Source organism: Gekko japonicus, unplaced genomic scaffold, assembly GCF_001447785.1.
Source record: "Gekko japonicus isolate JY-2015 unplaced genomic scaffold, Gekko_japonicus_V1.1 scaffold921, whole genome shotgun sequence".
Lineage (NCBI taxonomy): Eukaryota > Metazoa > Chordata > Lepidosauria > Squamata > Gekkonidae > Gekko > Gekko japonicus.
The window spans coordinates 590843-615542 of NW_015168676.1; the positions used below are offsets into that span (position 1 = coordinate 590843).

The following is a 24700-nucleotide window of genomic DNA, read 5'->3' on the forward strand; positions in this document are numbered from 1 at the left end:
TGCGTTTTAAAACTGTCCCTCTTCCCCCCCTGCATTTGGGCTCCAGCTGTTTTGTGGTTGCGCCCACTGCCCTGTGCAGGGGTCATTTCGTAGAAAAAGAGGTGTAGGAGCTCATTAGCATAACTTATTTGCATATGCCAGACCCCCTGACATCACCAGAAGTGTGTCAGAAGGCAACACCCACCGCTCAGGCTCCACTGGACTGTTTTGGATTGCTACGGGGGAGGGGGGAACGCGCAGATCTGCCCTCACAGAGGAGGGAGAGCTTGTACCTGAAGGCAGGCCGGGGAGGGGGCTCTGCAACTTACCTGGCTGCTTCTTGCTCTTCGTGGCCTGCCTGAGGGCTGCTGGGAGCAGGGGGCAGGGCTTGTTGCATGTGCCCGCCCCCTGGGCTCCTTACTGCCGGAGCTCCGCTCCTGTGCGCTCCTGCAGGAAATGACCCCTGGCCCTGTGTCAGAATTCCAAAGGTGCCCACAGGCTCAAAGATGTTGAGGGGCCCTGGTGTAGTACATGTGCATGTCTGAATTAGGGTTGCCAGGTCTGGGTTGGAAAATACCTGGAGAATTTGGGGGTGGATGCAGGAGAGGGCGGGGTGTAGGGAGGGGAGCTGATCTCTGTCAGCTGGAGATCACTTGTGAAAGTGGGAGATCCCCAGGCCCCACCTGGAGGCCGGCAATCCTAGTCTGAATCTATCAGACAGGCTATCAGTGCAGTTCAAAGCTGTCACAACTTTTTAACCCTAGTGAGTTTAGAAGAGTGTAACTCAGCTTAGGCTTGCAATGTGAAACTACCCCATAGATTGACTACTCCAGTAGCCTGGGGCTGCTGCCCTTGTAGACTGTTGAAGCTGCAAATAGTGCAAAATGCAGCAGTTGATCTTAGGGCGATTGACCTTCAGGTAGGCCCTGGATTTCTCCCAGAATGACAGCTGATCTCCAGACTATGAAGATCAGTTCCCCTGGAGGAAATTACAGCTTCTAAGGGTAGACTCTATGGTATATCATAGAGCCAAAGAGAAACAGAAGTCCTAGAGTGACTTCATCAACCTGCTGAGGCCCACCCCGCCCCACCAACACTACCCTCAAATCTCCAGGAATTTCCCCAAACTGTGCCAATTTTCTGCTTGCAAAAATTTGTTCTCCACAGTAGGGGAATTAAGGGCTCCCTCAAAATCCAAGTCACTGTTGGAAAAGTCAGGCTGTTGTCTTTTCTGCTGCCCTGAAATAGTTCAGCTTCCCTGGCAAAAGCTCGACCCTGCCAGTGAAACCTTATTCAATTATTAAACCCACAGTATAAATTATGTATGGCTCCCTTTCCATGTTGATTGAAATGCTGCGTCTGCTGTCGCTGTGGGGCTGCCCAGAGCCCTAAGCGTGATATTCAGGTCCCATATGGACAGCAGGATGGGCTAGATTCAGGATAGAAGTCGGTATAAGTGGAAAACATTGGTTCTACCAGTTTCTTGGAAAGAGCAACTTCTGAGTTAGCATTTGTCACGGCTCAGGTGGGGTGTCACCTGATGCTGCCACCACTCTGGATTTAGGTTCCTATGAGAAGGCCCAGAGCACCCTCCCAAGACCTTCAGACCTCCCTGTAGGCCAAATAACAGGCGTGAGGACCAGGCAGAGTAAAACAAGGAAAAGGTTTATTTCATAGGAGGTCAAACAACATGGTGCAGAATAATAACAGTAAGTGGGTGAAAAGAAAAGAAATCAAATGCCCTAACGCGTCTAAATTTACTTACTCTAGCTCACAATCTCAAGTAGCCTTACACTACTCACCCCTCCCTGAGGATGAGGGTTTTCCCCCTGCAGCAGCCTTTCTTCTGGCTCTGCCCTCTGGAAGAAAGAACAGCTCTTCCTGCTGCTCCAGAACTTTTATTCCAAGCCCTCCTCTTTTCCTATTGGTCCATTTTGGCTCCAAAACCTCCCAGGGGCTTCTGGGAGTTGTAGGCCCAGCCTCACCTACTGCTAGCCAGGCTCCTTGGGCCTCTGGTGGCACAGCCCAGATCATGACACCCTTTAAAAAAAAAAAAAGGTTATCTAAGCCCTAGCTAACCAAAGGTGAAAGTCTTGACGAGAGTCTGCCCTGGGTTTGCGCAGTTCACTGCAAGCAGCATAGTTGTTTCTGGCTTCAGGATGTTGGTAATGACCTGTTCTTCCCAACAATCCTAGCCCATTGCTCTTTCGACTCTTAACCCGATTTTTTTGGAATCAATTGCAGTCAGGTACAACCAGCCCTAAAATATACCATTGGAAAGGGGGAACATGATAGAGATTTATAAAATCATGCATGGGGTGGAGAGAGTTGACAAAGGGAAATTTTCTCCCTCTCCCAAAATACTAGAACTCAAAGACATCCAATGAAGCTGATGGGCAGTAGGTTCAGGACGGACAAAAGGAAATACCACTAAACACAGAAAGTGATTCAAATGTGGAAGTCGCTGCCAGAGGATGTAGTGATGGCCACCGGAGCAAACAGCTTTAAAGGGGGATGAGATAGATGCATGGAGGTTAGGTCCATCAGTGGCTACTAGCCATGGTGACAGAGGGGAACCTCCACATTCAGAGGCACTAAACCTCTGAATCCCAGAGCCAGAAGGCAGCATCAGGGGAAGGCCTTAGTCTCTATGCCCTGTTATTGGCCCTCTAGAGGAACTGACTGGCCCCTGTGTGAGACAGGATGCTGGACTAGATAGACCACTGGTCTGATCCTGCAGGGCTCTTCTGATGTTCTTATCAGGGAAGGCCTTGGCCTCTATGCCCTTTTGTGTGCTATCCAGAGGAACTGGTTGGCCAGGATGTTCTTAAACGCCCATTGGTGCTGCAGTGAATTAGTTCATTCCCCACCAATCATCAAGGGAAATCTGATATTTCTCTTTTCAGACGTCCCGCATGCTGACCTTTAGACTGCAAGCCATCTGATGAGGTGAAGCTCTGCCTCTCTCATGTCACACACGCAGCAGCTATGGATTACCACGTTGCTGGTTTTTTACACTAGGCCTTCCTCCTGAGTTTTGAATAGCAATTTGATCTGCAGACATTAGCAGGTGGAGATGCTTATCTTCCTGTTGCCTCCTGATTTCTGATGGGCCCTTGGTAATCTAATCCTAACCAGCTCCCCAAAACCAGCAGTACTTGATGAAAAACCGGGTAACACGGTGTGTGTAGATTACTTAAAATAAGATGCAATCGTCCTTCTCCCTTGACACATCTTTAATGTCTTTGGTAAAATCGTGGGGTATTAAAATGCAGTTTTAAGATGCCCAGTTTACTATCTGTGTGATGAATGAAGAGGAAATTCCAAGCCACCAGTAGTAAACATAGGAGCAAGCCTACACGGGTCTACTCAGAAGTCAGTCCCATTTTATTCCTTGGGCTTACTCTCAGGAAAGCGTCTTCAGGACCGCAGCCCAGAACCACAAAACCAGAGCGGTGGCACTTATCCTGGATCAATGAATCCAGAGACACTAAGAGCACGTGCGAGCGAAATCCCTACAGAAAACCAACCCACCCTTCCCATTCAAAAACACTGCATAAAGATGGAGCTGGGAGGCTCCATCCTGCTACACAACAACGGGGGTGGGTGGGAGTCAGCCAGCCTGCTCCCCCCCCCCGCAACCCCAAGCTGTCTTCCCTACCCCATGCAAGCACTTTCGTCTCCGTTCCTAATTTGCCTCTATCTCCCAGCTCTTTACTTGGAGGTGATGGTTTGAGGAGCGCGGCTGCGTTTTCCCCTCCTCCAGCCCACCCCCTCCTTGACAGCTTCAAGTGGGCCGTTCCCAGCAGGTGCTCAGCAGACTCTATAAATAAGGGGGGGGGGGAGCGAGCCACAGGCTGCTTTGCAAGGTGGACCCGTTATTCGCGTGCACAAACCTTGCCTGGGCTCGCAGCTCCCGTTCTTTGCCGTTCCGCTTGCAAAGAGTGCGAGTCAGTGTGTCTCAGGTTGGGTGCGTTTGCCTCCGACTCCATGTTGCCCACCGAGGTAGAGGATTTGCTGGGCTCGCCCGGCATGGAGTTCTGGACCAGCCCTGCCTCTTACGACGAAGTCAACGGGAATACGGAACTGGACGATAGCGCGGATCTAATTTCTCCGGAGCTGGAGGAGGGTAAGGCGAAAGCGGGGTAAATGCGAGGTGGGGTTGGGGGAGACTAGGGCGGCTGATTCTGCACTGGCTTTTCCCTTCCGTTGTTTTAGGAAACCCACGTTGGAACAGAAATTCCCCTCTGCACTGCATGCTGCTTTCATTTCCTTTGATTATCGGGTTTTATGGTAGCTTCCCCACTCCGTGCCGTTTTCGAGTTCTTTGATCGTCGGATTTTATTGCACCTTCTGCATAGATTTATGGCCGTTTTATGGCTGTTCAGGGGTGGCTTTGCAGTCAGTACCGCGTTGCCGCGAGGTATTTGGATGTCGTTTTGAGCTGCACTTTTCCCTCCCAGTTGAGAAAATGTGGAGCGAATGTTAGATGCAGAATCGCCCTCGGGCGTGCGTGGCTGTCCCTGACCTTCAGCTGCCTTTTCTCCTTCTCCCGAGGAGCCTCATAAGCCTACCCAGGTGTAGGTTACGTGGAGTGGTGGGGCGAGCTCCGTTCCCCAGACGTTGCGTCATAGGAATGGATTTGGGTGGTTCTTTTCATTTTCCTTACCCGAGGGTTACCGTGTTTTGACAAGCAAAACAAGAGGACATTTTCCCCGGCTGACTGCTTCAAACCAGTGATCCCTGTTGACAAATCTTTTAAACGCCTATTTGAGCTGTGATGAACGCTGCTAACTAGGAATATTCCTGACTTTCCATCCCCAAAAGAGGACATTTTCATCAGTTTGTTAAAATGAGCCCGAAAGAGGACAGACATCAAAAAAGAAAAGAAAAGCAGGTCCTATAAAAAGAGGACTTCTGTTAACCCTGTTTGCCTTTTTCTTGAGATGCCCACTGAGATAGGTGGAGGGTCATTTTGGATCTCACTGAGCATCTGCAGGTAGCTAAGAGGGGATCGAGTGGGGAGAGGGCTGTTTGTCTGAGTGATCTCCTTTTCTCCCAGGAGGAGTCTGGGATGTTTGACTGCTTTGCCCCAGTTTTCTAAATGTTGCTTTTGCTGCCCCCCCCCCCCGTTTCTGTGGATTCAACAGCTGGTTGACGCCTGGAAATCCTCATTTCCCTTTCACTTTATTCCTGGGCCTTTACCTGTTTTATTTCTGCCTGTTAGTTGTTAAAACCTAGGCCCTTTTAAAGTACTGAATCTGGCTTTGGCTTGAAAGAATACAGTTGTAACTTGCAGCATGCTAGGGTTTCCGAACCATTAGGGACTGCTTCCTCCCTGCAAAGGGTCCAGTGTGGTGTAGTGGTTAAAATCTGGGAGGGAGATGAGGAGTAGGTGTTTATACTTTGCTTTTCTCACCTCTAGAATATTTGTTCCGTAGGGTTTTGAGGAACTGGGGGACTCTATTCTCAGTAACAAAGTGCTCTGAAATAAAGCGGGCTTCCTAGCAGATGTGATGCCACCTACAAAAGGTGGGGGATGATAAGAGAAGAGGAAGAGTAGGTTTTTATACCCCGCTTTTCTCTACTCTTTGGAGTCTCAAAGCGGCTTACAATCGCCTTCCCTTCCTCTCCCCACAGCTGTCACCTTGTGAGGTCAGTAGGGCTGCGAGAGTTCAGAGAGAACCATGACTGGCCCAAGGTCACCCAGCTGGCTTCATGGGGAGGAGGGGGGAATCAAACCTAGCTCTCTAGAGTAGAGCCCGCCGCTCTTAACCATCACAGCATGCTGGCTCCCAGGTTCAAATCCCCACTCTGCTGTGGAAGCTTGCTGGTTGACCTTGGGGCAGTCACACACACTCAGCCTAACCTACCTCGTGGGGCTGTTGTGAAAATAAAATGGAGGAAAAGAATGATGTGAGCCACTTTGGGTCACTCTTGGGGAGAATACTGAGTTACAAATAAAGTAAAGGCTGTGGAGGGAACCAAGAAGTCCTTATGCCTGCCCCCTGTTGTCAGACCTGGGAGAAGGGGTGTGTGTGGAAGGCTTGGATTGCCCTAGAGGGCTGTTAAGCCAATAGGTCCTACCTTTCAGTAAGTGGGTTAGATCAGGGGACCTTTTGTGGTTTATTCCAGCTCCCTTAATTTCATGCAGAAAGACCGTTCACTCCCTCGCCTGTCATTTTCTTCTCCCGCTTTCCAGAAAAACAAAACTAGAAATTAGTCCCTGGATCCTGAGCTCACATGCAAAAATGATTTTCTATTGGGGAGGGGTAGTTTTCTGAGTATTTGGAAGCCCTTAGAGAGGGATAGGTTAAAACCTGAGAATTCAGGGAGTGCAAAGCTTTTGGAGGGTCCAAAGCCTCTCTTGGGGAGAGTAAAGACACTGTTCCATAGAGGATTGCCTCTCTGCCCCAAAATGTCTGAGAAGAGTTACTGGCAACTACATTTAGATAATTAGGGACAGTCAATACTGGATGGGGGGGGGAGAGGTTGGCTCCTTTGTGTGATTGAATGGTTGAGACTGGAAATGCGTTGGGTTGTCCAGTGGACAGTAAAGAAGAATACTTCAAATAAATTGTTAATCCAAGTATTGCCTGTTTACTATGATTCTATCATTGGAGCATTCCTGTAAAGCATATCAACCCTTTAAATACAGGAAGGGCAGTTCGCCTGGGAAGAAATATTAATTTTGCAATTTGTTATTTAAGTACATGGAGGTATATGGTTCGTCCATTTTATCCTCGCAACAGCCCAATGAGGTTGGTTCACCTGCAAGAGAGTGACTGGCCCCAAAGCATCCAGTAAGCTTAACACAAAGTGGGGATTTGAATTTCGATCTCTCAGATTCTAGTCTGACACCCTGATCTCCGTACCACATCCACACTGACTGTTAAGTGTACCTCTGTTTGTGTGTGAATGTGACATATGCTGATTTGAAACCGTGTGTGTCATACGAGTTCAGTCATCAGGGCCTGCCCTCAGCTTCCTATCACTGGTAGGTCTGAATTCAATGCCCTTGCGTGTGGTGGGTTCATAAGACTGAATTTACTTATGTCTTGTTTTGTTGACCAGCCACTTGCCTGAATGTAGGATTGCCAAGTCCCCCCCCCCCGGCCACCGGCAGGGCATGGGTGGTGGTCGTGTTGCCAGATCCAGGTTGGGAAATGCTGGGAGATTGGAGGATGGAGCCTAGGGAGGACTGGAAGGTAGCTAATGTCACTCCCATCTTTAAAAAGGGTTCCAGAGGAGATCCGGGAAATTACAGGCCAGTCAGTCTGACGCCGATACCGGGTAAATTGGTGGAAACCATTATTAAGGAAAGAATTAGTAGGCACATAGATGAACAAAACCTATTGAGGCAGACTCAGCATGGGTTCTGTAAGGGAAGATCTTGTCTCACTAACCTGTTAATGTTCTCTGAGGGGGTGAACAAACATATGGACAAGGGGGATCCAATAGATATTGTTTACCTTGACTTCCAGAAAGCTTTTGATAAAGTTCCTCATCAAAGGCTCCTAAGTAAGCTCAGAAATCATGGGATAAAAGGACAAATCCTTTTATGGATCAAAAACTGGCTAATTAATAGAAAACAGAGAGTGAGTATAAATGGGCAGTTCTCTCAGTGGAGGGGGGTAAGCAGTGGGGTACCGCAGGGATCAGTACTTGGTCCACTGCTTTTTAACTTGTTCATTAATGATTTTGAGTTGGGAGTAAGCAGTGAAGTGGCTAAATTTGCGGATGATACGAATTTTTTCAGGGTGGTGAAAACCAGTGAGAATTGTGAGGCACTCCAAAGGGATCTGTCAAAGATGGGCGAGTGGGCGTCAACATGGCAAATGGGGTTCAATGTGGCCAAGTGCAAGGTGATGCACATTGGAGCCAAAAATCCTAAATATAAATACACATTGATGGGGTCTGAACTGGCAGAGACTGAGCAAGAGAGAGATCTTGGAGTTGTAGTAGATAACTCACTGAAAATGTCGAGACAGTGTGTGACTGCAATAAAGAAGGCCAATGCTATGCTGGGGATTATTAGGAAGGGTATTGTAGAAAGGTTAAGGTGCTTAGGGCTCCTTAGCTTGGAGAAACGATGACTGACGGGTGACATGATTGAGGTTTATAAGATTATGCATGGGAAAGAGCAGGTAGAGAAAGAGGTACTTTTCTCCCTTTCTCACAATACAAGAACTCGTGGGCACTCCATGAAATTGCTGAGTGGTCGGGTTAGAAGAGATAAAAGGAAGTACCTCTTCACCCAAAGAGTGATTAACACTTGGAATTCACTGCCACAGGAAGTGGTGGCAGCTACAAGCATGGATGGCTTCAAAAGGGAATTAGATAAGCATATGGAGCAGAGGTCCATCAGTGGATATTAGCCACAAGGTATAGATAGGGACTCTGGGGCAAGTGATGCTCTGTCTTCTTGGTGCTTGGGGGGGGTCAACAGTGGGATGGCTTCTAATGTCCTGGCCCCACTGGTGGACCTCCTGATGGCATTGGTATTTCTGGCCACTGTGTGATACAGAGTGTTGGATTCGATGGGCCATTGGTCTGATCCAACATTGGCTTCTCTTATGTTCTTATGTTCTTACATCAGGGGGACTGGGATGGAGCACAGCAGCCTGCACGATGGGGGATCAGCAGATATCACCCCATAGACACACCTTTCATGGACAAGTAAACTGATTTTCATAGTCTGGAGATGAGCTGTAATCCCCAGGTCCCACCTGGAGGCTGGCACCCCTACCTGAATGTGGCAATCTTGTCTTTGGGGCAATAGGAAAAATTATGCTGGATGAGTCTGGACTGTGGCAGTTCACTCAGGAATATGATACCATCACTTGAGGCTTTAGCAACCAAGTGAGAAATGTGCATGTCTGAAATTAGCCTTTAGAATATCTGTTCCATAGGGTTTTGAGGAACTGGGGGTATCTATGCTCGGTAACAGAGTCTTCCAAAATAAAGAGGACTTCCTAGCAGATGTGATGCCCCTACAAAAGGCAGGGGATGATAAGAGAAGAAGTGGGATTTTATAGCCCGCTTTTCTCTGCCCTAAGGAGTCTCAAAGCCGGGTTCAGTCACCTTTCCCTTCCTCTCTCCACAACTGTCACCTTGTGAGGCAGGTGGGTCTGAGAGAGTTCAGAGAGAACTGTGACTGGCTTAAGATCCCCCAGCAGGCTTCCATGTGGAGGAGTGGGGACTCAAGCCCAGTTCTCCAGATTAGAGTACGCTGCTCTTAACCACTGTACCACACTAGTAGAGCCATGCAGATAAACTCACAAGGGACAGCCATGCATACCTTGGTTAGGCATCTCTGGCCTAAATGAGAAAAACCTGCTTCTATAAAACATGCTGACCTAATCATCACAAAGCCCCAGTTCCTGCTGTCCAGAGGTGACCAGGTAAATGACTGTGTACAAGTTGAAGAATAGATTCTTTTGAATTATGGTGCTGGAGAAGACTCTTGAGAGTCCCTTGGACTGCAAGGAGATCAAATCAGTCAATCCTAAAAGAAATCAACCTGGACTGTTCCCTGGAAGGCCAGATAATGAAACTGAAGCTCAAACACTTTGGCCACCAAATGAGAAGGGAGCACTCCCTGGAGAAGACCCTGATGCTGGGAAAGAGTGAAGGTCAAAGAAGACGGGGACGGCAAAGGATGAGATGGTTAGACAGTATGATCGAGGCAATGAACATGAAATTGAACAAACTCCGGAGCTCGAAGGAAGACAGGGGGGCCTGGCGTGATGGGGTCCATGGGGTCGCGAAGAGTCGGACTCGACTGTGCAGCTGAACAACAACAACAAGTCTCAGGGTAATTGCAGGTGTCTGGAGGAGTTTCTCTGTTGACAAGATCCCACCAAGCGTTTCTTAATAGCCAAGATAGGGAACCCAGTACAGGTGGCTAAACTCCCCCTGGATTAATAGAGTTGAGGAGCGCAGACTCTAATATGGAACTCTCCTCCACATGCAGCTGCTGGGATCAGGCACAAGTTCTTTTGGAGCTGTTCTCCCAGGAGCAGTCCTCGAAAGAGTTCTCAGCCTCACCTACCTCACAGGGTGTCTGTTGTGGGCAGGGGAAGGGGTTTGTAGGCCTCTCTGTGACTCCTTCAGGTAGTGAAGGGCGGGGGTATAAATCCAATCTCTTCTTCTTCACTCGCCTTTGTACAACTTAGTTATCATAGTTGGTTTTATGGTTTACTTGGTGCCCAGGTTTGTTGCTCTGGTTTTCTGCAGGTTGCCTTGGGCATCGCTCTAGAAACGCAAGATGTGGTTGGATGAATCACTTCTTGACAGTAGTCTCAAGCTTCATTTTTGGAGTGTCAGTCAGCTATGTGGCACTTGTCGGTTTCAAGGCAGGGTATCCATCACAGTGCATGTCAGTCTCCTGTTTTATTTTTGTCTTCTCTGCCTGTTTTTTCTCTTGCTTCGAGCTTTTGTGTCTGAGCGGGCTACTTAAATGGGCTCAGGACGGGGCGGAGTGTCTGCAGAAGGGATCAGGGGTTCTGTACCTGCCTGCCATCTGCCCCCACAGTCGGTGTTTTATTTTCCAGATAACATCCACTTGTTTTGTTTATAATTGAGGTCTTGCATTAAGAGGTTGGATCTGTTTTTTGGGGGGGTTCCTTCCTCCTCCTGAGGCTCTGCGGGATTGTTGGAGTTTAATTTCCTTTAGGCAAGACTGGGGAGGGGCTGCGGCTCAGTTGTAGTGTATCTGCTTGGCAGGGAGAAGGTTCCCAGTTCAATCGCCCCAGCATGTCCAATAAAAAATGGTTAAGTGGTAGGTGACATGAAAGATCTTGACCTGAGGCTCTGGAGAGTCACTGCCAGTCTGACCATTTGCATGCCCAGGATCTATCCAAGTCAGGGGTGTCAAACATGCGGCCCGGGGGCCGGATTAGGCCCCCAGAGGCCTTCTATCAGGCCTGCAGTGAAACTGGCTGCCTTCTGCTACTTCTTCCAGTTCTGTTGCTGCTGCGTCATCATAGGTTTGGAGCTTACAGATACACACCTGAACAGCAGACTCAGGATTGCAACAGCACAGACATTTTGATGTAATAATTCAGAGCAAGAGGTGTCAGTTATCAGTCACTGTTAAATACACAAAATATTGCAAGACTGCTAATATTTTAAGCATGCTTTTATTTTAAGTTAAAAAAACACCCTTTGTGGGGTGTAATGCTATAGTGTTCACCCTCCAAAGCAGCCATCTTCTCTAGGGCAGCCAATCTCCAGGTGGCACCTGGCGATCGCCCGCTATTACAGTTGGTCTCCAGATGACAAGATCAGTTTCCCTGGAGAGCATGGCTGCTTTGGGGGATGGATTCTATGGCACTGTATCCTGCTTAAAGCCCCAAAGTCCCCTCCCCAAACTCCACCCCCTCAAATCTCCAGGTATTTCCCAGCCCAGAGCTGGCAACCCTAATTTTCTCCAGGGGAACTGATCTTGGTCAATTGGAGATCATTCATCATAGCAAGCGATCATAGTGTGCTACAGCAGGATGGATAACACATATTTTCAGGCTTGGCAGCTCTGTCTTCTAGTCTCTTAAACGCTGGTTTTCTTAAGAGTAAAGTCGACACTCTAGAGCAGGGGTCATTTGTTATGAGAGCTGGATCTGACATAAATGATACCTTGTTGGACCGGACCATGTGTGTCATAAAATGCAATGCAATGGAAGCAAAGATATAAACTTTATAAAGGACACAAACACAAAGGGTTTTTTAAACTTAAAATAAAAACATACTTAAAACATCAGCACTCTTGCAATATTTTGTTTATTTAACAGTGTCTGATAACTGACACCTCTTGCTCTGAATTGTTGCATCAAAATGTCCGTGCTGTTGGAATCTTGAGTATGCTGTTCAGGTGTGTATCTGTAAGCTGTAAACTTACAATGACCTGGCAGCAGCAGAAATGGAAGAAGCAGCAGAAGACAGCCAGTTCTACTACGGGCCTGAGAGAAGCCCTCTGGGGGCCTCATCCGGCCCCTGGGCCGCATGTTTGACACCCATGTTCTAGATCCAAAAACTTGTGTGATTTTAATGTAGGGTTAAAACAAAACATCAGTGGCTTTTGATATATGCCATATTTGTAGCTTAAGAAGTGCTCGTTGATGGTCTGGAACCTCTTTGCTCCTCTCACATCCCTGTTTTGTTCCCATTCGATAGATGGTAGATTTCCTTAAACCTTCCCCCTATTTCCAGTCTTGCTTCATTTGCATCAGCAATGACTTCCCTTTTACCATCACATCAGCAGAAGTAATTCTGGTCTGATAAACTGTGGAAGTATAATGTAGGGTTGCCAGGTCTGTGTTGGAAAATACCTGGAGACTTTGGGGGTGGATCCAGGAGAGGGTGGGGTTTGGGGAGGGGAGGGGCCTCAGCATGGTACAATGCCATAGAGAGTTCACCCTGCAAAGCAGCCCTTTTCTCCAGGGGTGCTGATCTCTGTCAGCTGGGGATCAGTTATAAAAGCGGGAGATCTCCAGGCCCCACCAGGAGGCTGGCAACCCTAATGTAATGGCGTGTAGGGGTGGGGGGAGTCTGATGGGTAGAAGGAAGTTTCCCCCTCCTATACAAATTGGTGGAGTGGTGAAATTGAACAGAGCGAACCGGAAATGGCTTTTGGTATACCCCCCGGGGTCCCCAACCACTTTGCCTGCAGGCACCTTTGGATTTCTGACACAGTGTGGTGGGCACAGTCACAAAATGGCTGCCACGGGAGGCGGAGTCAGCCACAAAATGGCTGCCTCGGCTTACCTTCAGTCACACAGTGAAGATCCTTGTGCTGTGGGGGCAGCTGCTACCAAAAGCAACATTTTTTTATTTTTATTTTATTTTTTTACTTATTAAATTTATACCCTGCCCTCCCCGTCCAAGCAGACTCTGAGCGACTTACAGGCCCACTGGCATCATAAAAACACAAAGACGATAAAAACAGATTAAAATCATAAAAAAAACAAAATTCAGAGGGTGCTACATATATACGAAAGCAGGAAGACTGTCCTTATGATTTTTTAAAAAACTCTGAACAGCCAATCGGAAGCACTGCTTGGCAAAAACCCCACCTGGTCTCACCCAATTTCTAAAAAGGTGTGCAGGCACCACACTGGGGACTCCTGGTCTACACAGTTTCATTCCTTGGGGAAAATATATAGAGGGTGGTTATCATAGGGGAGAGGGCATTCTCCAACGTTGCTGGTTATTTATGTTCCTTAATGCCTCCTTAAGTCTTCCTTTGCGAGGAAGCCATATTTCTACAGCAAGGCATTCATGTGATTTGCCTGCTGAGGAGGACCAGTATGTTCCTAAAAAAATGTAGCTCGTCTGCAAATTTTAAAAAAAGGCTGGCTTGCTTGCTAGCTTTTAGCCTGCTGAAAATCACCTGCGCTGTGTAGCAGACTGCGTGCCACTTGCTAAGAGCTGATACCTGGAGAAATGTAACCTTCAAACTCTACTTTGAAAAAAGCTTACACATATTGCATTGGGGGTATATTTCCACCCCAAACAAAATTCTATGGGTATCTAGGGGTAAAAATGTCCCATAAAATCTTTATTTGTTTTGTGGTTATTATGAAAGGCAGTATCCTTCCAAAGCACTTTAAAAAAACAGTTCCCTGGACCACTGTTTCTTTAATAAACGCATTGGATAGAAAGGTACTTCAGTAGGGTATTTTACCAGTGGCAAAAAGTATAGATTATTTGTGGTTTATTTTCTACGTAGATGCTTTTTTGTTCCTTTTGTTTTCCAGGCAGTAAAATGTAACTGATAAGTGGCTATACGCTGGGGACATTGTTTACTGTTAACAATGTCCTAAGAGGAAAATATTCTAGAACCACTTTTCTCTGAATTCTGTTTTAAAGAGTTTGTTTGGAGTAGCTGATTTATTCCAATTTATTTTATTTTACTTCATTTATGCCCCGCCTTTCTCTCACATGGCGCCCCAAAGCAGCTTACATTCTTATTTTATTTTTTTGATCCGTAGCCCGTCGTCACCTCCATTTTATCCTCAGAACAACCCTGTGGGGTAGGTTAGGCTGAGAGTGTGTGACTGGCCCAAGGTCACTCAGAGTGGGGATGTGTGTCGTGGTTAAGTGCGCGGACTCTAATCTGGGAGAACTGGGTTTGATTCCCCACTCCTCCACTTGCACCTGGCTGGATGACCTTGGGCAAGCCGTAGTTCTGATAAGAGCTGTTCTTGAAAAAGTGCAGTTTCTGTCAGAGCTCTCTCAGCCCCACCTGCCTCACAGGGTGTCTGTTGTGGGGAGGGGAAGGGAAAGGAGTTTGTAAACCGGTAGTGAAGGGTGTGGTAAAAATCCAGTCTCTTCTTCTTCTTCCCAGGTCCTCCTAGTCCAGCACTCTAACCACTACACCATACTGAAGACAATGGTGTTTGGGGGTAAAATTGGTCTCTGTATTGGCAGTAAGATACAAACTACCCTCTCCAGTAAGATTTATAAGAAAGGAGGACAAAGATTATGTATGTAGATAATCTCTCCCTAAATATTATTTTTCTTTTGTAAATACAATTGCATTTCAGTGCAATAGATTTTCAAAATAACAGTAGTGTATCTCCTAAACTCTCAGAGGTGTGCTTCCTGTTTTATTTTCAAAGCAATGTTAATCTGTCACAGCAGCAGCGAAACAGAGACTATTGGGTCCTGTTCGGAAGACATAACAAAATTTTATTTCAGCACAAGAGTTGGTAGACTAGAGCCCTGTGAGCTTGAAGCCGAGGAAAGCGGATGTTGCTGACATAAATTGTTCAGTTGTCCTCACAGCACCCCTGCAGTGTAGAGCCAAATTACTGACTTGCTTTAAGAACAGAAATTATCTCTTTGTTGAATGATATATCTTTTTTCCTGCTGTTCTCAGCTGAGTGCATGGATTTTTTGTCTCGCCCTAAAACAGTGAACTTCCAAACCGGAATGTTTTGGGGTTTTTCTTGAGCTTCTGGGACGCAGGGTAGGGGGAATGATACATGTAAATAACTCTCCCGTTGCTGGCGCAACTTGGTGATTTATCCCTGCTGCGTTGGAATTCATGCTCTAATTATTTCTAATTATGGTGCAGTTGGATGATGAGGTGGCAGGGGGGGTCCCCTGTGGAGCCAGGGCGGGTGGAAAAGAGGGCAAGCCGATCGGAGGACCGTCATGGCGTCTGTCTGCAGCATAGACGTGCCAGTCGGCACGGAGGCCAGAAAGGAGGTGGGGTTAAACTGGCTTGTTGGAGTGGCAATTGGATGGAGGACGACGGCATGTTCTCTTGGCTGGCAGAAGCGGAGATTGTAACTCTGCTTTGACATGGCCTGACTTTGGTATGGTATGGTTGTATTGCATAACATCTGCATCCAAGAATAATGTAAGGGGATTTTGAGGTCTTCTCTCATGCTTTCGTGCTCACCTGCTTCTTGCATGTGGCAGAGCACCTCGGAATAGGTAGATTTATCCTTGCAGGGTGTAAACAGTGCCTGGTGTCTGGACAGCAGGTGCTGGCCTTGATCTCTAGAGAGCAGATGAGAAATGGAGGCAGGCGAGTGGAAGCCTTACCTGGGAATCTGGACTCTGAATAGGATCCAGGTGTCTTAACTCCGCTGTGTCCTTGGTGAACCCTGCTTCCTTGTTTGCAAGGGTTTCAGGTGACCAGGGGTGTAAAATTTGGCAGTAGTCTGCATGGGACAGTTGTAGGACGAAACGTCCAACTGGGATTCAAAACAGAGCTATTTGTTGAATGAGCTCTCCTTTCAGCCCAGTGGAAATAGAAATACCCTTTTTTCCCTCCTTGATATCTTTTATGCTTGAACAGAATGGAAAATAAGATCCTTTAAATACCTGCATCAGTGGTCCGTGTAATTTGGTCTAGAAGTGACTGTGCCATAAAACCCCTGAAATATCCTTCTCTGTTTTGTAACTACCTCAAATGAATGTACAGGTTAAGATTACAACTCAGTATGTCCGATAGCGTCATATCTCAGAAGCTAAGCAGGGTCAGCCCTGGTTAATGTTTAGAGGAAGACCTCCAAGGAAGTCCAGGGTTGTGATACACAGACAGGCAATGGCAAACCACCTCTGAAAGTCTCTTGCCTTGAAAATCAGCTGTGACTTGAAGGCAACCCCCCCCCCAACCCTTTAGAAATCTTTGGAAAATGAGTGGAACTGGGCAGGTTGTGATGGACATTGTAGCATTCACAAAACTGGTGTGATGCACCAGAATCCATGGGGGCAGGAATATCGGTTTCTGGCGGCTTTGACATATGTAGAAAAGAGTTGTGTGAATTGGTCCTGTACCTTGTTAAATGTCATTGCTTTCCTTTGTTCACAAACCATGAGCCAATGTGTTCCTTTGTGAAGTAGTTGGGGGGGGGGGGACAAGAGGCAGGTGTGACTGGAGCTGACATTAGCCTGGGAGATGCCCTAAACAGGGCAGGCCTGACGGAACAAAATGGCTTGCTTAGGAACCTGAAATGTGTGTTCCAAACCTGTCTTGACCACAATGTGTGTTTTCCTTCTTTTCCTTTCTTGTATGAGAGAAGCCATCTCTCCATCGGATGGGGGACCTTCCACATCAGAATGGTACATTACCCATGGCAGGAAGCAAATTTTAATTTTGTCCCACTTTCAGGTTGGCCGAGGAGTGTGAAAAAATTTTCATACATGATATTAGCACACATACCGCTTCCTGGAACCTTTTTTGGTGCTCCTTCTGAGTGATAGAGACTTCGGGATGACAAGTGGAAGACAGCAGGGGTTTTTTTTGTTTTTTTTTAAACACCACCCTGAATTCGTGGCTGAGTATGTGCAACCGGCCAAATTAGCTTTTAAATGCTGAAGTGAAAGCAACCTTGGGCTTCTGATCTGGAAAATGTCACTTTATATACATTATTTCTGTCCACCTTTCTCCAATTCCAGTTTGGTTGTGGAGTCTTGGGAAAGTAAGAGAGAGCGAGAGCACGCTGTGGTTCCTTGCAGATCAATGGATTGCTAGTGCATCCCTCATTCCTTTTGCCAAAGAGTTACAATTGTCTTCTGAGTTGTTTGTAGAAGTAGAGGTGGACGGAGAGAAGAGGAAGCTGCAATGTCCTTATTAAGGGCAGTGAAATCATAGGTGACCTTGTCAAGTTTTCTTGAAATATGATTACACTGCTGATAAATAGCCACAGTTTCCCCAGTTAAGAGGCAACGATCACCTATAAATGTTAATAAAAAATCCTTACAAGAGGCTCCAAGATGTTTCTTAGCACCAGGGGTATTCCCTCCCTGTTCAGGGGTGGGCTGATGACTGTCCACTGGTTTATGCCCCCGGAAGCCTCTGGCATATCCAAATAATTCTCTTCTGGAAAAGGATGAGATACGAACTCAGGCCCCACATCTTTACATCCAGTAAGAGATGAAGAATCAGGGATTCCCCTTACCATTTTCTTTCATTATGTGGTCATCAATATGAAGCTGCCTAGCATAGCTAGGTGGAGAACGTGTCTCCGAATGAGTCCTAGGCAACCAACCACTTGCGATTCCTGAACTTGGCTCAGGTGGTATCCTGATACACTGGAGGGTTAGACCAAGGGTGTTATACATGGTTGATGAATTGCTTGATGTGATGGATGTGATACGTTTGGGAAGTTTTTACCGTAGGACAGAGGTGGGAAGATCATGGCCCAGGCAACACATCCAGCCCATGGGAACTTTCCAGTCAGTCCTCAGGCTTGTTGGGATCATTGGCTTCTGGACTGAGGCTTCCAAAAAGTTGTTGAGAAGGGTCAATAGCAACGTACCATTAAGAGTGAGAGAGGAGCCCAAGTTTGGTCTCTGGCTTCTCCTGAGGCCTCCAAGTTGGACAGTGGCAGTTCCTGTTTCTAGAAGGGGAAAGAGCTGACATCCACCTTGGAGCCCTCAAAAGCAGGCAGAGGCTCAAGAGAGACCCTCAGGCCCAAAACTGTAGCCACCGTTGCACCGCCTGAGAATCTGCTGTTTAAACAGGAATGCACTGAATATTAAGTTGTCTCATATCTGGGTGCATTCGCTTATCCCAAAGAAAGCCTCAGAATTGGTATTGGCCACAAAATTCAGCATTGTGAAGAAGAGATTGGATTTATACTTAACTACCCGAAGGAGTCTCAGAGCGGCTTACAATTCCTTTCCCTTCCCCTCCCCACAAGAGACACCCTGTGAGGGAGGTGGGGCTGACAGAGCTCTTTCGAGGACTGCTCGTGAGGACTTGTGACTGACCCAAGGTCACACCAGCAGCTACATGTGGAGGAGTGGGGAATTAAACCCCACTACACCAAACTGCGGTAATCTTGTCGTCGTTGTTGTTTAGAAAAAGAAAGACAGCTTGTAGCCCAGGGGTCCCCAGCATGGTGCCCGCCACTGCCTTTCCTGGTGCCCGCAAAGTGTTTATAGAAACTGGGTGGGATCAAGTTGGGCATTTGCCCAGCAGGCCTTCTGATTGGCCACTGGGGATCCAATTGGCTGTGCAGATTAAAATAATGTTTCAGTGGCAGCTGTCACCACAGCGCTGGTTTGATTCTCTCTCCTCTTCCCCAGTGGTATTTTTTAATTCTCCCTCTGCTCCTCAGCACTTGGGCTTCCTCTGGGAGTGTGGCTTCACCTCCGTTGGCAGCCATTTTGGGGTTTTTTTGGTATTTGTGTGTGTGTGTGTGTGTGTCCGTGCCTGGAAGTCATGGTGACTTCTGGCGACCCCTAGTGGGGCATGGAGGATGTTCAGCGAAGTACCTGGTCCTGGTATTTTTCGGAGGTCTCCCATCCCACTACTTGCCAGGGTCAGCCCTGCTTAGCTGCCGAGATCGGGCTTGCTGGGGCTATCCAGGTCAGGGCAAGTGGCAGCCATTTTGTGACTGGCTCCCTTCTGTGGCAGACATTGTGTGGTTGCTCCCACCACTCTGTGTGACAGAGGTGCCAACAGGCCAGTTTGGTGTAGTGGTTAAGCACGCGGACTCTAATCTGGGAGAACCGGGTTTGATTCCCCACTCCTCCACTTGCAGCTGTTGGATGACCTTGGGCAAGCCATAGTTCTGGCACAGCTGCTCTTGAAAAGAGCAGTTTTCTGTCAGAGCTCAGCCCCACCTACCTCACAGGGTGTCTGTTGTGGGGAAGGGCGGGGAAAGGAGTTTGTAAGACACTCTGAGACTCCGAGTGAAAGGCGGGGTATAAATCCAATCTCTTCTTCTCCTCAAAAAAGCTGGGAGCCCCTCTTGTAGCCCATAATAACTACGAGCATATGCTTTAAACTGCATGAGCAGGGCCTGTTGAGATCGCTGAAGTTTGTGTGTTTCTGTGAATGCCATAGGGTTTTCTTCACACCCTCCACGCATGTTAATCGAAGCAGCATAAATAAAGCAATCTGAGAACATAACATCTGCAAGTGCATAATTTGCATAGTTTATACAGCTCACAGAAGTCCTTTGTTTTGTTTCTTTCATTTTGTGTTTGCTCCAGGATTTTGGTTTCCTTTCATTAAAAAAAAGAGAGAAGCAGCGTGTTGTTTTCATAAATGCAGGGTGTTCCAAGCCCTGTGTCATTTTTTTACCTCTTTTACCAAACTTGATTAACGGTGCTGACGCTCTCTGTTTTCCCACAGTGCTTTGCTCTGAGCGGGTTGGCAGGATCACCAAGACTTACCAGGATATAGATGCGGTCACCAACCTGCTGGAAGAGGTATACGGCATATAAATGTTTTAAATAAAATTGTTAAATAAAAAGGCGTTTGTTGCTACCGTTTGCAGTAGATTGAGAAACAGATGAGAGAGCCGTTCCTGGCTTCTCTGTCAGCTAACCAAGAGATCCTGGAGGCTGTTGGTTATTCACTGGGCAGGAGAAGTCCATGGCGAGGGATATAGATTTGGATTGGAAAAGGGCAGCAAGGGGATGGATGAAAATGCAGGCCGTGGCTCTGTGGCAGAGCATCTTCTTGGTATGTAGAAGGTCCCAGGTTCAATCCCCAGCATCGCCAATTAAAAGGATCAGGTAGGAGGTGAACACTTTCCCTATGAAGAAAGGGTAAAGCGCTTGGGGCTCTTTAGCTTGGAGAAACAACGGCTGAGGGGTGACATGATCGAGGTTTATAAGATTATGCATGGGATAGAGCAGGTAGAGAAAGAGGTACTTTTCTCCCTTTCTCACAATACAAGAACTCGTGGTCACTCAATGAAATTGCTGGGCAGTCGGGTTAGAAGAGATAAAAGGAAGTACTTCTTCACCCAAAGAGTGATTAAGACATATGGAATTCACTGCCACAGGAGGTGGCGGCGGCTACAAGCATGGACTGCTTCAAGAGGGAATTAGATAAGCATATGGAGCAGAAGTCCATCAGTGGCTATAGCCATAAGGTATAGATAGAAACTCTCACTCTGGGGCAAATGATGCTCTGCATTCTTGGTGCTTGGGGGGAGGAACAGTGGGAGGGCTTCTAGTGTCCTGGCCCCACTGCTGGACCTCCTGCTGGCACCTGGTATTTTTGGCCACTGTGACAGAGTGTTGGACTTGATGGGCCTTTGGCCTGATCCAACATTGGCTTCTCTTATGTTCTTATGTGATGTGAAAGACCTCTGCCTGAGACCACGGAGAGCCAAAGAGCGGGGCTGTGGCTCAGTGGTAGAGCCTCTGCTTGGCATGCAGAACGTCCCAGGCTCAGTCCCCGGCACCTCCAGTTAAAAGGACCAGGCAGGCGGTGATGTGAAAGACCTCCGCCTGAGACCCTGGAGAACCACTGCCCGTCTGACAATACTGATCCTGATGGACCAAGGGTCTGATTCAGTAGAAGGCAGCTTCATATGTGTGTATGTATGAGTGTGTTCAAGTATGCAGGAGGTGGGCAAATGGAGCCAGGAGAAGGTTTATGGGGAAGGGGGTGAATTAATCTCACGGCTGCCCCCGTGTCTTTCCCCACAGAAGGAGCATGACCTGGAGTTAGCGGCCCGCATTGGGCAGTCGTTGCTGAAGCAGAACCGGAACCTGTCGGAACGCAACGAACTCTTGGAAGAACAACTTGAATTAGCCAAGGAAGAGGTGAGGGGGCGAATCTTGGTGGAAAACGTCATTCGGAGCATGTGGGAAATGGTTGTATGGAAGTGAGGGGTCCATGTTAGGAAGGGGACGAGCAGAAACAGATTTGAGAAGTTGGGAAGGATTTTGGACACCGAGGGTAATCCTCGAGTGGTGGGCGCCACCTAAAGGGGCTGGTACGGACCTCATCACTTGGGGGCTTTTAAGAGAAGGGTAGCCAAAGGGGTTGGAACAAGCAAAAGAGATGAAAATAGAACCATGAACGTGGTACAAATGTACAAAGCACCGGTGTTTAATAATGCATATAGAAATGCTGAAATATGATTAAAAACAACGATCATGTGGTTCAGCCTATAAATACCTGATCCCAGAAGTGAGACAAACATCAATCTACCAAAATACAAGTTTAAAAGAATGTATTGTCTTCATATGCAAGAAGCAATATCAAATGTGTTTTGGCACCTGGCCTTCCTCAGTGGTAGAAATCAAACTGAGCACTCCATTAAATTAACAAGTAAATACCCCAAACTGACCATACAAAGAATGGACCTTACTCACGCTAAGATGTTCACTCATGGAGTAAGTGATATCAAATTTTCTTGGAATCCAGCATGGGCAACTCATCAAGATACAGAATGTTTCCTCTGGCCATGGATCTTCTCGGGTCAGATCAGAAATGCTCAGAACTCCAATGGAGTGCTCAGGAACAATCGGGAAAGAAAGAGAAGGCCAGGTGAACATTAGTTGATTGGTTATTTTAGGCTGATGTAATAAATTTGGGAAGGTAACAGCGTTCCGTGCACCTTGGTGTTTAGTCATGCCGGCCACATGACCACGGAAACGTCTTCGGACAGCGCTGGCTCTTTGGCTTTGAAACGGAGATGAGCACCGCAACCCTAGAGTCAGATTCGACTGGCTTTCGAGCAAGGGAACTTTTACTTTAATAATTTTAGAAGGGGATGCGTGTTAGTCTGTCTGCTGCTGTGAAACAAAATAGATGTTTGGGGGCATTTTAAAAAATGAACGCAATTCCAGATATCCTCCAGTGCTGAAGGGAGGTGTGTCTCATGAAGGTTTATGCTGGAACAACACTTTGTTAGTCTTTAAGATGGCCCCAGACTCCTGTTTTATCAGGCTGGTTTGAGCAGCTGGATTATTTTTTAAAAGGATGCCTGAAGCCCTCTTTCCCAAAGGTGTCCAGTAACTGAAGTGTGTGCTTTAACAAAGGGATCAAGTGGAATTCCTTCCTGCTGTCTGCCCTATCCAGTTCTTGGCTCTTTCCCCACATCCTGAGCTGACCCACTTTTTCCACATCCTGCCCCACATTGACCTCTCTAAATTGGCCTTTCTGCCCCTCCTCCCCCAAGATTGCTCAGCTGCGCCATGAGATCTCCATGCGGGATGACCTGCTGCATCTCTACACCAACAGCACGGAAGAGAGCGAGCCCAACACCGCCACCTCGACCCCGTGAGTATCTAGCTGGGGCGGAAGGGAGCTTTCCACACGAGTCCACCACATGATGTGTATAGGCTTGACCGGCTTGCTGAGCACCAGAGGACGTCTTTGTTGGGGTGGCTGCTGTGAGAAGCAGCTGTGAACCATGGGGCCAGCGTGATAGCAAGCTGCGTTCCTGCCCCTTGCAGGGGAAGAGGCTTCTGGTGGTGTCTGAATGTGGAGTTTCTGAAGCAAAAATCTGAGTAGGTGCCAAGTTGATGCTGCAGGGCAAGCTCCAAGTTTCTATAGGCCCTCGGCAGGGGTCATTTCCAGGAGTGCACAGGAGTGGAGCTCCGGTAGTAAAGAGCCCGGGGGCGGGCACATGCAACAAGCCCCACCCCCTACTCCCAGCAGCCCTCAGTCAGAGCAAGAAGCAGCCAGGTAAGTTGCAGAGCACCCTGCCCCCCGAACCCCCAGTCCAAAACAGTCCAGTGGCACCTTTAAGACCAAGTTTTATTCAGGTACAAGCTCTCCCTCCTCTGCGAGGACAGATCTTCCCCCCCCCCCCCAATAGCTAGCAATCCAAAACAGTCCATTGGAGCCTGAGCGGTGGGTGTTGCCTTCTGACACACCTCCGGTGATGTCAGGGTGTGTGGCATATGCAAATAAGTTATGCTATTGAGCTCCTGCACCTCTTTTTCTATGAAATGACCCCTGGCCCTCAGGCAAGGCGTTGGGGCCTTCCATGTGCCGCTGTTGGATTGCATTCAAGACAGGTTGCAGAGAAGAAGAGCTGAAGGGGTCTCAGAGTGGCTCACAATCGCCTTTCCCTTCCCCTCCCCACAACAGACACTCTTTGAGGGTGGCGGGGCTGAGAGAGCTTTTTCGAGGACTGACCTTGAGAGAACAGCTCTGAAAGAACTTGTATCTGACCCAAGGTCACACCAGCAGCTGCATGTGGAGGAGTGGGGAATCAAACCCGGTTCTCCCAGATTAGAGTCTGCTCTCCTAACCACTACACCAAACTGGCTCTCAAGAGTGTCTGGAGCTCACCTTCGACTCGGCTGTCGGTGGCAGAGTCTGGGAAGCAGCAGTGGGTGTAGGCTGTGCCTATTTCCCCCTCTGTTGCCTCCAGCAGGGCTCATTACAGCAAGCATCAGTGTACCAGTGCCTTGGACCTGGGCAGCAGTTGAGCCAGAGGGGTCACCTTCTCCCCTGTTGGTGCCCTTGGACTGTTGCAGTGCCCTCACTTTGGGAATGAGCTGGCCTTCGGGGGGGGGGGCTCCTTTGGTTTGGGTGCTGCCTGGCCTCCTCTGCCCTGATTTCATTGGGATTTCATTGGGATGGAAGACTACCAAGAAAGTCCAGGGTCACGACACAAGGACAGGCGATGGTAAGGCAGCTGAAACTTTATTTTTGCACTTTTGTGTATATGTGTGCTCATGCCTGGAAGTCATGGTGACCTCTGGCAACTCTTACTGTGGCAATGAGGACGTTCAAGTTGGCCCTCGATAGCCTGCCTCTGCCTCCCGGTCCTGGTATTCTTTGGAGGTCTCCCATCCAAGTGTTTGCCAGGGTCGGCCCTGCTTAGCTTCCGCGCTCTGGAGAGATTGGGCTTGCCTGGGCTACCCAGCAGGGTTCCCTCTAAGCTGAGTTAGTGTGAGCTAGCTCACCGTTTTTTAGCCTCTAGCTCACCCATTTTTGTCTTAGCTCAGGAAGGTTGGCTCCAAAGCAAACTAATTTGTGGCGCCTCCCCCCCCCCCATCACCACCATCAGCCTCTTCTAATCGCTCTGGACTGCAGGATCACAACAAACCGTTAGATGACGGAGCACGGTTTGCTTGGCGACTCTCAGATGAGTAAGGAGCAGGGTGCCGCTGACTCAGTTCCTGGGTGAGAATGAGATTTCACCCTTCACAACTTGACAGCTTGATCCTGCACATGTTTCCTTATGAGCAGTTCCTAATTAGCTGTTGCAGATTTTCCGGGTTGTGTGGCCATGGTTTTGGCATTGTAGGACCTGACATTTCACCAGCAGCTGTGACTGGCATCCTCAGAGGTCTAACACAGAAAGATGGAATACTCTCTGTGTCAAGGTGAGAAGAAAAGTGGTAGGCAGGTAATTTATGTCTACTCCAGATGGTGGGGTAGGGCTGAGTCATTATCTTTGAGTCCCCTCGCCTTTGCAAGGTTGTGTTGCTTTTGTGCACACGGGGGGGAGCCACGTGTGCAAGACGGAATGTGTTTACTGAAGGTATT

General features: G+C 48.0%; 1 protein-coding gene across 1 annotated transcript in view; it reads left to right on the forward strand.

Moving 5' to 3' along the window:
• The window catches only part of HAP1 (huntingtin-associated protein 1), a 118769-nt gene that overhangs the window by 58570 nt on the left and 35499 nt on the right, over positions 1-24700 (forward strand). The window contains exons 4-6 of the mRNA XM_015415371.1: positions 19583-19659; positions 20893-21009; positions 22374-22474. Coding sequence (XP_015270857.1) covers positions 19583-19659; positions 20893-21009; positions 22374-22474 — 295 coding nt within the window. The remainder of the gene's footprint in view (positions 1-19582; positions 19660-20892; positions 21010-22373; positions 22475-24700) is intronic.